Source organism: Alosa sapidissima, chromosome 1 (assembly GCF_018492685.1).
Source record: "Alosa sapidissima isolate fAloSap1 chromosome 1, fAloSap1.pri, whole genome shotgun sequence".
Classification (NCBI taxonomy): domain Eukaryota; kingdom Metazoa; phylum Chordata; class Actinopteri; order Clupeiformes; family Clupeidae; genus Alosa; species Alosa sapidissima.
Window position 1 is genome coordinate 29604833 of NC_055957.1, and position 13160 is coordinate 29617992.

A 13160-nucleotide genomic window follows, 5' to 3' on the forward strand; every position below is an offset into this window, starting at 1 on the left:
ACATGTGTGTCTTTATACAGCTTTGTTTATCGGTGTGTCTGGGTTTTTGTTTGTGTGTTTATCTGTTTGTGTGAGAGAGAGAGATCCTATTCAACTGCAGACATCCCTGTAGACATTTGTCACTCATGCATTACTAAAACTAGTCACAACCAGACACACACACACACACACAATCCTAGGTCCGTCTGAAGTCAGAGCTGGTCCTGATATGACTTGTTTGTCACATCACATATAACACTATTCAGGAAGTACATTTTCATTGAAGTTTGCCAAGCCTGTGTGCCTTTAACCACTTTGTCCCTCGAGTTCAAGTTAAGGCTGCAGTCTGTGCTCACCTGTCTGTACCTCTCTCTCTCTCTCTCTCTCTCTCTCTCTCTCTCTCTCTCTCTCTCTCTCTCTCTCTCTCTCTCTCTCTCTCTCTCTCTCTCTCTCTCTCCTCTCTCTCTCTCTCTCTCTCTCTCTCTCTCTCACACTACAAACAATTGTACAAACACTGTTTTCCTTCCACACACACACATAAGTTCATTTATGTGTTTGTCTGACCTTCATGGAGAAAGTGTTTTCTTCTGTTGCTGTCAGACAGATTAGAAAGATACACCCCCCCCCCACCCCACCCACATATAATCCCTCAGCCTTTGTGTCTGGTACACACTGCAGCCAAGGCGGGTCAGTGGATCCAGTGACCTCGGGGGGCCGGTGGCCTGCCACACCCTCCTGCTCCTGCCTCCTCCATCTTCAGATAACACACTGTCTCACAGCTCCACCATGCTGTGTGTGTGAGAGCCAAAAGAGAAGAGTGTGTGTGTGAGAGTGAGCGAGAGGGAAAGAGAACGCTAGAGAGACTGTATTTGTGTAATAAGTGAGAGAAAGGCAGGAGACACTGAGAGTGTGAAGAGTGTGTGTGTGCGCATGTGAATAGAAGTGTGAGGGAGTTTGTGTGTGTCCAGCTTCTCCAAGTGCCTCTAAGACCCCTAACTGGATCTTTGAAAGACACATTTCAAATATCACATTCGCCAAGCTCCGGCGTTAAACTAGACATATAACCTTCGCCACTCTAATACGGATGGTTTAATATTGCCTTACCACAGGCTTGGTGACTCAGTGATGTGAAGCTACAAGGGCAGAGGCTGACAATTTCTGTCATCAATGAGGGCGGAATGGACCTTTGGCATTGTGTAAAATATAGGGGTATACAGTGGTGTGTGTGTGTGTGTGTCTGCCGATACAAAAGCTGATCAGATTCTTCAGCTTCTCTTTTCTCTTCCCATAAACTGTCCTATACGTTCTCTCTCTCCTCTCTCTCTCTCTCTCTCTCTCTCTCTCTCTCTCTCTCTCTCTCTCTCTCTCTCTCTCTCTCTCTCTCTCTCTCTCTCTCTCTCTCTCTCTCTAATTTCCTCTCTGCCTTTCTCTCTTCTTCCTGTCCACCCTTTCTGGACACTTTGCCGAGTCAGCAACCTTCACCCCTGTACTTAATCACTGGGCTGAAAGCTGTGCTGACCGGTGTGGTGTGGAGAGATTTGCGTGGAACTGTGCTCCATTCCTGTGCTCTCTGTGAGCAATGTGCAACCGCCTCAGAGCTCCTGTCCTGAAGCATCCTCCACCAGTGCAGAACCCCCTCCGGACAGGGCTAGGCGTAGAGGCCCATTTGTGTTGAGTAGAGCTAACATTTATGTACTGTACTATGTAATCGTATAAGAGAGATGGAGGACAAGGAAAATCACAGGACAGAGGTCTGTGTATCTGTCCCACCTTTGAGTTTGTTTTGTTTGTTTTCCTTCGTCTGTTTTTTGTTTTGTTTTGTTTTGTCTAGTTTAGACTCCTAGCCCCATGCATGCATGCATGCGTGGAGCAGCAGCAGCCTCCTTTGCTAGTGCACCAGCTAGACCGCATGAGTCTCCTCCTGCAGGCCTCCTCAGTGAGTCTGCTCCACACCAGGGGCCCGGCCGGGTGCATCCAAGTCCGACCTACATAGGGCGCACACACAGCCTGAGAAGGAGCCGCGGGCCATGCGGAGATGACCTGTGGCTAGACGGTGTCAGAGCAGCAGTGTTAATTACTCCAGACACACACACACGCACGCACACACACACACACACACACACACACACACAGTTTTTCATGTCTTTGTCCTTATGCCTCTTTCTCTTTCTTATTTATTTGAACCACAAGAATGGTCATGTTATGTGAGCTTTCCGAGAGTTAGTATTGTGTAATGGAATGTAGGACACACACCGTTCCAGATGCGGAGCTGAATACACTCATATGGGCGAAGACTATTTTGGTTTTAAAACAAAAGCAGAATAAAGTCATGGCGCACACACTCAATTTTTCAGCTGTATTTTGTCCCTGCTGTGTATCCGAGCCAGGGAGTGCTGCAGAGACGGTGTATTTGTGTGCCTCTCTCTCTCTCTCTCTCTCTCTCGTGCACACATATACATACATGCAGATATTTACAAGCACGCTCTCATACGCACACACACAGTACACACTCTCATAATGCATGCACACACACGGAACTGAGCCTCAGCTGCATGTGTCTCACCTCACAACACTCTCTTATTAGTGTTATGTGTGTTATGAGGTCCACGATTACTGCAATGTTTTATAGGCTTCTGGACTTTAATTCCTGGTAATTCTTGCAATAATCCAGCCTTTTATGTTCTGCTGATACAGCCCTGGTGTGTGTGTGCGTGTATGTACGCACGTGTTGTTGGTGTGAATGGGCTTGATTCACAGTTGATATCCGGCTGCTTATTTTGAATGACCAGATCATTACCAAATCATAACAGCTTAAACGTCTGAGAGCGATTTCGCACTTAATTGTATTTAGTTTGATGTAGCCTAAGTACTCCAAGTCTGTTTGTGCATGTCTGTGCACGTGCACATGCTTGTGCACGAACACCTGCACGTGAGCCAAGCAAGCTCTCTAACACCACTGGTCCTTTATGACTGTGCTGTTGTTTTGTTTTGGTTGATGGGGCCAGTCTTCTGCTTGCCTTTTCCTCCTTTGGTTCTCGTTCGCTCTATCCCTCATTGTTTACTAGCCTGGGTTTCCCAATGCTGCCATACACGCACAGACACATTTGATAGACATTCGTAGTGCCCAATAAACGGCTCTGGGCATTCGTAAAACCACGTCTCGAATGTGTAGAAATGAATGTGTAGTTCCCAGACCCCATCTCAATGAGATGAGGTTTGGCGTTAGCCAGGCTAATTGTTTACACTTCAAGATCAGCATTTCTCTGTTTTGCACTCTCCTAAGATCACTTCCTCTGTTTGCACTGAACACATACTCCCTTCACTATTACATACTGCAGAAACTACTGTTCCCTGCAACTCAGACTGTCACACGATGGACACTTCTGCTGTTTGTTTGGGCCACATAGAGACTGTTGCTTCCATGATTCTCCTTGGCTTGGTTGCTGAGGAGATGTTTGGTAACTGGTTCTGTGTGTGTGTGTGATGTCAGTTGTGTAACACATTTGTTTTGTGTGCATGCATGCGTGCAAGTGTGTAGAACAGATGGATTGCACTGGAGTTGTCTCCCATGCAGGGTTGAGCATGACACTGGTGGAAAAGAGCCTTCATTATTAAAGCAGCCTGTCAGATGTGTCCCTACTGCTCCTACACACACCCGTACACACACACACACACACACACACACACACACACACACACACACACACACACACGTACACACACACACACACACACACGTGTACACACACACACACACACACGTGTACACACACACACACACACACACACACACGTGTACACACACACACACACACGTGTACACACACACACACGTGTACACACACACACACACACGTGTACACACACACACACGTGTACACACACACACACACACACGTGTACACACACACACACACCCGTACACACACACACACACACACCCGTACACACACACACACACACACACACACCCGTACACACACACACACACACCCGTACATACACTCACACACACACCCATACACACACACACACACACACACACACACACGTGTACACACACACACACACACGTGTACACACACACACACCCGTACACACACACACCCGTACACACACACACACACACCCGTACATACACTCACACACACACCCATACACACACACACACACGTACACACACACACACAGCTGCCAGGGAGGGAGGAATAAGGAGAAAGAAACAACTTCATTAAACCCATCAGATCAACTCTCTTCTCTGTCCCTCTTTGTCTCCAGTTCACTTCTTCTTGGTCTCTATCCTTTCCCTGTCCCTTCACCCCAACCCCCCCACACACCCCACACACCCCCACCCCACACCTTTTATTCTGTATTTTTATTTTCCGTGTATTTTTATTTTCAGTGATTTTTCAGGTGAATAAAACCCTGATGGTGTATAGCATTATTTGTCAGGAGACAGAGTTCTAATACTTCTCTTCTGTTCGCTCTCTCCCTGCAGCGGAGCCTCTTCCTCTGATGGACCTGTGTCGGCGGGCGGCTCGTCTGGCGTTGGGCCGGGAGCGGCTACAGGAGATCGAGACCTTGCCTCTGCCCCAGTCCCTTAAAAATTACCTCCAGTACCAGTGAAACCGGGTCACACCACACCCAACTGGACCGCACCGTACCAGGCTGACAGAAAGAGGGGGGGGGGGGGGGGGGGGGTGTAAGGAGGGAGGAGGGGGAGGTAGGTCACCGCTCAGCCCCATGGGATATGTTTACATTCATGAGCTGCCGACGGCACTCGCTGGTGGGGTACCTGAGCTCCCCTGTTTTTAATCAGTGCAAGGGAGATTTTTATGATCTGTCTTTTTTTCCCCCTTCCGCTTTGTCTCTCTCTCTCTCTCTCTCTCACCATTTCTCTTTCTTGCTTCTACCTCTCTCCCTCTTGAGTCTTTTTTTATTTTTTAAGTTATTGAGATGGCTGTGACTTCGAGGAGGGGGGCAGGGGTGGGGGGGGGGGGTGGTTAGTTACATCACTACACTGCGGCTGGTTGCCGCGGAGACGCCTGAGGTGCTGTGGGGATGGACAAAAAGCGAGAAGAGACTGGAGTGGGTGGTTATGAGCATGCTCAGACAGCACACTAACCTTGGGAGGCCTTGTTTTTTCGAGAAGAAAACCAATCCAAAACCTCACCGTCCGTACTGAAACCAAACTAAACCGAGCCGAACTGGCCTGAACTGAACTGAACTGAACTGAACTGAACTGAAGTGGACGGAACTCTCCGTATGTTATCAGGATTGGCTTGCAGTTCCTCGAGTCTCCACCAGAGGCACTACAGGACGTGTGTCCTCCCCTGCCAGCTCCTCTGTAGGGGACTGAGGACAAAGCAAGTCCAGAGGTCCAGCTGACTGGAGAGACAAAGACCTTCAGCTCCTCTACCCTGGCAGGAGCTGCAGGGACACACACACACACACACACACACACGCGCATATCCATATGCATACACATTTACTCACATAGCAGCCATTATAGGGTCCAGGGAGGATGTCTTTGTCTTCCCAGTATGTACCGTTACACATACACATATAAGTGCACTAAAATATGCACAACAGACATACATACACACATACACCCTCTCAAAGAGCTTAAGTCACTTTTTTATTTCTAAGTTTCTACCCTTGATTGGATTATGTGTGCATTTTATTTTCTGATTCTGATGACCATGATGACGATTCTGTTTATGCTGTCTATTAGTATGATGTTTATTTATCAGGAACTAGTTCCTTTTTAACTGAATGATCGTGGGACCGTGCAGACCAACTCTGTATTGCTGTGGCAGACCTTCACATCTTTCACACATGCTTTTTTACTGAATGCTGCTTTTATTATTAGTAGTAGTGGTATGACTGATTATTATTATTATGACATTATTATTATTATTATTATTATTATTATTATTATGATGATGATGATGACAACATCTACTACCACATCTCACAGACTGTCTGCCTATAGGGGTGGTGTGTGTGTGTGTGTGTGTGTGTGTGTGTGTGTGTGTGTGAGGCAGTGGAATGTATGGACAGGGCTGCCCTCAGCATATCAGCTATGTGAATAAAGGCCAAGTTGAATGAACATGTGCTGTTTCTTACCACAGAGTGTCAAGGTTGTTTTCCCACCTGCAATTCCAGATTTGTGTGTTGTGTTGTGTCGGTGTGTGGGGCTGTGTGCATTTGCTGGTGTGTAAGATAAAAAGAGAAATATACTGTGTCAGTACTCAGCCTCCACTCTTTCCAGACTTTTCAACGCGGTTTCTTCATCCTTCCATTTCGGTTTTCCCCTCCCTGTCACTGACACAAACAAGAGCAAACAAATGCAGTGTTATCTAAGAGAGGACCCAGATCTCAGGGGGGGCTTTGCTCTGTGTTTCTCAGTACATCAGTACCAGCAAACAGCCACCCACACTTACAATCCAGCATGGCTCTTACCGTCTCTTTCTGTCTCTTCTCTCTGTCCTACGTTCCTTCATTCACTCTCTCCATCTCTCCTTAATTATCTCTCTTCTCTCTCCCCAACTTTAAATATAGGTCTCTCTCCCTCCATCTCCTCTATCCTCTGCTTACATATTCTTCAATTCTGAATCTGTCTCCTCTCCTTCTCCATCACGGTCTCAACTTGGCCTTATAAAGTGTCATATTCCCTCGCCTGTTAAAGTATACTGACAACAGCCACCACAGTCGTGTCAGTGAGAACTGTGCTGGAATCTAAGCCAGGACAAAAAAAAAAAAATACTGGATGTTCAGAAGGGCAGAAGAGCTTAATGTCTCTGAGGATAATGGAAAACTGTTTGCAGAGTTTTTTTGTCTACAGTGTGGTGGTGCTGCTGCTGCCTCACCCTAATCCCCAAGATCCAGGGTGATGTCTGCAGGCGCAAAGCAATCTGCTATTGGAAATCAATGCCAGACAGCCTGATACTGCCCTACCAACTCTGTATAAAAATGGCTACTACTTTTTTTCTAAATGGGTTTCTTCTTTCTCCTTCACTCTCCTCCTTCCTACTCTTTCTCTACCCCTCTCTTTGTTTCGATCGCCCCTCTTTCAACCCACCCGCACCCCCCTCTTCCTCTCTCTGTATCCAGCTTTTCCTCACCAGCCCTCTTTTTGGGACGCGCTCCGATGTAATGGATCACACTAGGGTGGAGTGCGAGATGCCTTTGATCAGAGCGGAGTGTGTGCGCCGTTGGGCCTGACTAAGAGCAAGCTCGGGCGGGGCAAGCGGCCACTTCTCCACCGAGGGAGGACCCCCCCCCCCCCACACACACACACACACACACACACACACACACACACATTCAGCTTCCAGGCAGCTTGCACACAGTGCTCTGGCATTTACTGTTAAAAGCCTATAGATCAGGCCAGATGACCGGTGCCCCCACTGCCAGGAAAAGCTTACGCAACACAGTGCCTCCATGAGTGTGTGTGCATGTGTGTGTTTGTTAAGAGAGCTAGCAAGATGGCACCCCTCTCTTGCAGTCTGGTTTGTGAGAGCCCTGCCCTCCCACTACTAGTTGTCACAGCTAATAATATAAGCCAAAGACGGCGAGATGAATCCCCAAGAAGCCTGGCCATCCTCCAACACACTTATCAAGGGTTACGGTATTGCAGGAAGTTCCGGGCACAACACTCATCTTTTGGCCATCTCACAATTTCTTTGACTTAAAGCTTTGTAAGCATGTTGTGTAGTTCTGTGACTTAAAGCCTTGTAAGTGTGTTGTGTAGTTCTCAAAGTAGCCCTCAGAGATCGTAAAATCAATCGACAAAGAAATAATCCTTAACTAATCCTTGCACTTGGACAGACAAACTCCCATGAAAAGCAAACAGAAATAAGCCTTTCCAAGTCCTCTAGTCTAGTGAACCAACTAAGTGAGCGTCTTTCTTCATTGTTATCTTTCAAAGTATTTGTATTGTAGTCAGTGTAGTGTGTATACACTGATGGCCTCGATGTGATGGTGTAGCTATATTTTGCCCATCCAATAGATTATCCACATGTGGGGTGCCTTGCCAGGAAGTCTCGGAAGCCAACATTGTGTGTGGACTTCCTCCTGCTGTGCCTGCCCACCCCACCCCCATAATCCTGTACTTGGATATATCTTTAGAACCGATTAGAACCTCAAACACACACCCAGAGCGAGAGAGAAAGACAATATTTTCATTAACCTAGATGTTATGTCAAACGTCATGATTATGTTGCTGCATTACCGGAATACTATCTTAAGCTCTTAAATTTGCACACTGGTGTAGAATTGTGCCATCTCTGTCTGCATATGCAGAGACGCTGGGTTACACGGAACCAGTCGTTGTTGTACAGGAGACATGGTGGCATAAAGAGAGATGATGATCTCGTGAATATTGTAGAATGTCTGTGTGGAAGTGACAGGAGAGATGAGCTGAACTTGTGGGCGGGCGGGCCGAGTGAGAACCCTGGGGGACGCAGGCGTGAAGAGTGACAGACAGGCCCGAGAGCTCTGCTGCCCACTCCTCTGACTGGAGGAGGGTGTCATGAGGCCTGGAGCTGAAGAAAAGCCCTTGTGTATCCTGTGTTGACCTCCCACTCAAAACACAGGTGCATCCTGGGGTTTGAATGTGGCCTAGGAGGGGAGCGAGGAGAAGAGAATAGAACAGTGCTTGAGTTGCTGGGAGTGTTATTGTAACTGTTTGAGTTGCTGGGAGTGTTATTGTAACTGCTTGAGTTGCTGGGAGTGTTATTGTAACTGTTTGAGTTGCTGGGAGTGTTATTGTAACTGTTTGACTCTGTAGTCTGGTTTTCACATGTAATGGAGTCTATAACAAGCTGGCTGGTGGGAGTAGTTTTAATACAAGTATTTTTATACAGAAAGCAGACAAGGATATTGTTAAAGTAGGGCTGTTTTGTTTTAGGATGGGAGAGACAGATGAAACTAACACAAGAGCTCCCACTCACTGCCTGCCTCGCCATTCCTCAAGTCTTCCTTCTCTTACCCACTCTCAATTCAATTCAATCGATTACAATGTACTGGCATGGCCATTTAACAGGACATAGTGTCGCCAAAGTGTACAACATGGAAACAGAAACATTGATTCATTGAAAATACAGAAATGGAATACAAAATTTGACAAAATACGCAAATGCAAACACACACACAAACACACACATACATGTCTATACAAATGTTTACTTTTGCACATACACACAACAAACAAAATGAGGTACTGGTCTCTCTCTTGCCTAACCTTCAGCAAGAGGCAACACATTTTTAAATTAGTGTCAAGGTCCTCCACTAGAGGGCTATGCGGCTTGGAGCCTGGCCCAGGCCTGTTCTCATAATCAGAGACAGAGTGTGTAGTGACTTAGACTAGAGAGGAGCACACACACATACACACAAACACACACAGTATTTACACTCTAGGCGGGCCACACCGGGGAGCCAAAAAAGCAGACAGATACGCACACACCAGTGGGAGAGAGATTCCAAACCATGTCAGGTTGCCACGGAAACGGAGTAGTGCGTAAGAGAGGGGCAATAAAAAGGCTGACAGCCAGAAGAGGGGTCTGTCTGATAAAACGTCTGACAGCATTGATATTACCACAGTCGTTGCTTTCCCATTACAAGTGCGTGCGTCCGTGGGTGGGTGGGCTGGCAGGAATCTTTTTCCATTGCCCACAGTGTCCCCATCTGTTACCATTTGACCTTGTTAGTAGTAGTTTGTGTTGTCATTTGCATGGCTGGCCAGGCCAGCTTACGGCACCTCACTCCGCTTTTGATTTGGTCTATCCCCATACAGCCCCCTGTCTGCTGGGGAGATGGGTGTGAGTTTCCTGTCTCTCATACAGCTCCCTGTCTGCTGGGGAGATGGGTGCGAGTTACCTACCTCTCATTCCGCCACACAAGCGCTCACTCAGCCCTGTCTCTTTCTCACCTTCCCTCCCTCTGCCTATCTCTCTGTCCTCTCTATCTCTCCACTCTATCTATCTATCTATCTATCTATCATGCATCCATCCATCCCTCTCAATCATCCCTCTCGTGTTAGTGTCACATGACTATTATAACCAGACTTATGAATAAGCTTATATCGCATCTTTTCTCACACACCCAGCATCCCTATAAAATGCATTATAATGTACAAACAAGCTAAAGCAAATAAGGGAAGGCTGGGGGGTGCTGTAGAGGAGGAAGAGAAATGAAACACAGGTCTTGAGGGGGAGCAAGGTTATGTAGGACTTTGAAGGTGAAAAAGCAAGATTTTATAGTGATATGAACAGGTGGACGCTGGGAGTAGGTGAGGATCACCTCCTTAAAGACCAGAGGGCTGCTGCCAACGCATGGCTGCAGGTGGAGGTTGAAGCTAAGTCAGGTTGTAAGTATTTCTCAGAAGTCGTCTTTGTCTTACAAAGCATTAAACATCACAGCTCACATCAAGGGAGGCACCAGTAAGAAGCAGTAGGGTGGGGTTTAGGAAAAGAGATGGAGCGGAGCAAAGGAGAAGCAGTAGGGTGGGGTTTAGGAAAAGAGGTGGAGCGGAGCAAAGGAGAAGCAGTAGGGTGGGGTTTAGGAAAAGAGATGGAGAGGAGCAAAGGAGAAGCAGTAGGGTGGGGTTTAGGAAAAGAGGTGGAGCGGAGCAAAGGAGAAGCAGTAGGGTGGGGTTTAGGAAAAGAGATGGAGCGGAGCAAAGGAGAAGCAGTAGGGTGGGGTTTAGGAAAAGAGGTGGAGCGGAGCAAAGGAGAAGCAGTAGGGTGGGGTTTAGGAAAAGAGGTGGAGCGGAGCAAAGGAGAAGCAGTAGGGTGGGGTTTAGGAAAAGAGGTGGAGCGGAGCAAAGGAGAAGCAGTAGGGTGGGGTTTAGGAAAAGAGATGGAGCGGAGCAAAGGAGAAGCAGTAGGGTGGGGTTTAGGAAAAGAGGTGGAGCGGAGCAAAGGAGAAGCAGTAGGGTGGGGTTTAGGAAAAGAGATGGAGCGGAGCAAAGGAGAAGCAGTAGGGTGGGGTTTAGGAAAAGAGGTGGAGCGGAGCAAAGGAGAAGCAGTAGGGTGGGGTTTAGGAAAAGAGGTGGAGCGGAGCAAAGGAGAAGCAGTAGGGTGGGGTTTAGGAAAAGAGGTGGAGCGGAGCAAAGAGTGAGTACGTATTTTAGAAAGGGGAGGGTGCTTCTATTCTTTAGCTTCTCTCATCCTCTGTTCCTTTCTCTTCGCTGTGCTGCTTCAATGGGTCACAAATGAGGCTAATTACCTTAGACAGCCCAGAGAAACGTCTAATGAGGTTGAACCTGCCTCTCATCCCTGCTGTTTCACTCCCTCCTTCTCTCTCCTCATCCATTGTTCACTCTCTTTTTTCTCTTTCATTCACACATACAAAACTGTATGATATTCTGCTGGCAATCTTTTTTTAGATTTCCATTAAATACTCATTCTAATTAGCAGCCTTGTCATTGTCTAAAGACTTGACTGATGCTATAGTGTTCTTTTGTCACACTTCATGCAAGTTTTTACACTGTACATCATAAATCATCAACCATCAGTCCAATCACAAAGGACCATGGGAATATGTTCATGTCAGGTTTGCTGGTGAAGAAAGACAGAAATTGGGGGAAACAGACACTAGATGCTGACTCACTTAGTTTTTTGGGGTAATTCATCTCTTCTAGCAGTGAAGGATCACCACATGGTTTTAGCAATCTGATGATTATTTTCAAACAAAAATCCAAAACCCAGACCAACAGGCACATCACAACCAATAATGAACCATCCGAGGTGCCATCCACACTACAGTGCCCTCCGCATTGGCACCCAGTAAAAAAAGGTTTACAAATCATCTTTTGCCATATTATTTTCATTTCACAATGAAAACAATGGGGGAATGTGACTTTGAAGGGAAGGAAATTTGTTCTGATAAATAAATCCTCGTAAAGAAATAAAACATTTAAACAAAAACACACTTCAGCTTGGCCTTCAATACAATCAATCCTCTCATGCTATTCTCAGGCTTCAAGGCATGAATATTAATACAACTCTGTGCCAATGGATACTGGACTTTTCTGAGCAACAGAAGAAAAGCAGTCAAGGTTAATAATGCTACATCATGCCCTCTGACCCTCAACACTGGTGCTCCACAAGGCTCCTCTGCTTTTCTCCATCTATACCAATGACTTGATATCTCACCACCACTCAGTCAAAATGTTCAAATATGCAGATGACACCACCATCATTGGCCTTATAAGTGGCCAAAAAAATGGTTTACTTACACTGTAATACAACATCAAGTTTCTGCCATTGTTCTCAGTTCCCTGATGTGAACTCCATACAAAAACAGTGAGGTGAGCTTAAACAGAGACTTTCTAATGAGGAGACACAGCACTCAAAAAATCCTCCATAGAAATGCATGGGGTTAGTTTGTAACGGCAATATGGCCGTTGTCTACACATATCCCACCCCTTCCTCGCCAAAACGTTGACATGTGTATACATCGAGCCAATCATGTGGTGTGATGTGACTACATTGAGCCAATTATGTGCTGTGTTGTGCAGACATCGTGCCAATCATGTGTTGTGATCTCGCCGCTGGAGCACGGTTGGTGTTGTGAAGCCTTGCGCACGCGCATTTCTGCCGAATAGGATGCCTGATGATTACCCAAAAAGCGTTGCAGAGTGGCCGCTGAGTGGAGGGACTTGCCTAAAAGGACTTTGGCTTAAGAGATTGTACAGGACTAATCTGGATGATCTGGAAATATTATATAAAGAGGAATGCTCTCAAATTCCCTGGTTTGTGTTCTCCAACTTTATGAGATATTAAAGGAGAAGAACATTAAATCCAGGAGCACCAATAATAGTGGCACGTGTGCTTTTTTGTTTAATATATATATTTCTTGGGTACACTAATGGCACAAGAGGCTATGGCGTCTGAACCACTTTCAAATGCAAAGACGCCTAATAGCTGGCGAATGTGCCACAATGTGTCAGGATTCATTCCATATGGTGGAGCACTTTCAAACACACACGATAGGATAAACACTTTCATCCTAAAACAAACACAGATACACACACACATACTATAAAAAGGAGACCATGATAGATTTTTGTGTTTATGGTGCGGGATCCCCACCACCAAGTCGGCCTTGTTGGAGTGTGTGGACAGTGTCCCGGACAGAGGGAGCAATAATAAAAGTTAATAGCTTAATAAATT

The 13160-nt window shown here is 46.5% G+C and overlaps 1 protein-coding gene across 5 annotated transcripts in view; it reads left to right on the forward strand.

The window, feature by feature from the left end:
• Positions 1–6091, forward strand: part of spsb4a (splA/ryanodine receptor domain and SOCS box containing 4a) — a 65527-nt gene extending 59436 nt beyond the window's left edge. For all 5 annotated transcript variants that reach the window (XM_042099568.1, XM_042099576.1, XM_042099584.1 and 2 more), the window contains one exon: positions 4478–6091. In XM_042099568.1, coding sequence (XP_041955502.1) covers positions 4478–4605 — 128 coding nt within the window. In that variant the 3' untranslated portion in view covers positions 4606–6091. The remainder of the gene's footprint in view (positions 1–4477) is intronic.
• The last annotated feature ends 7069 nt before the right edge of the window (positions 6092–13160 follow it).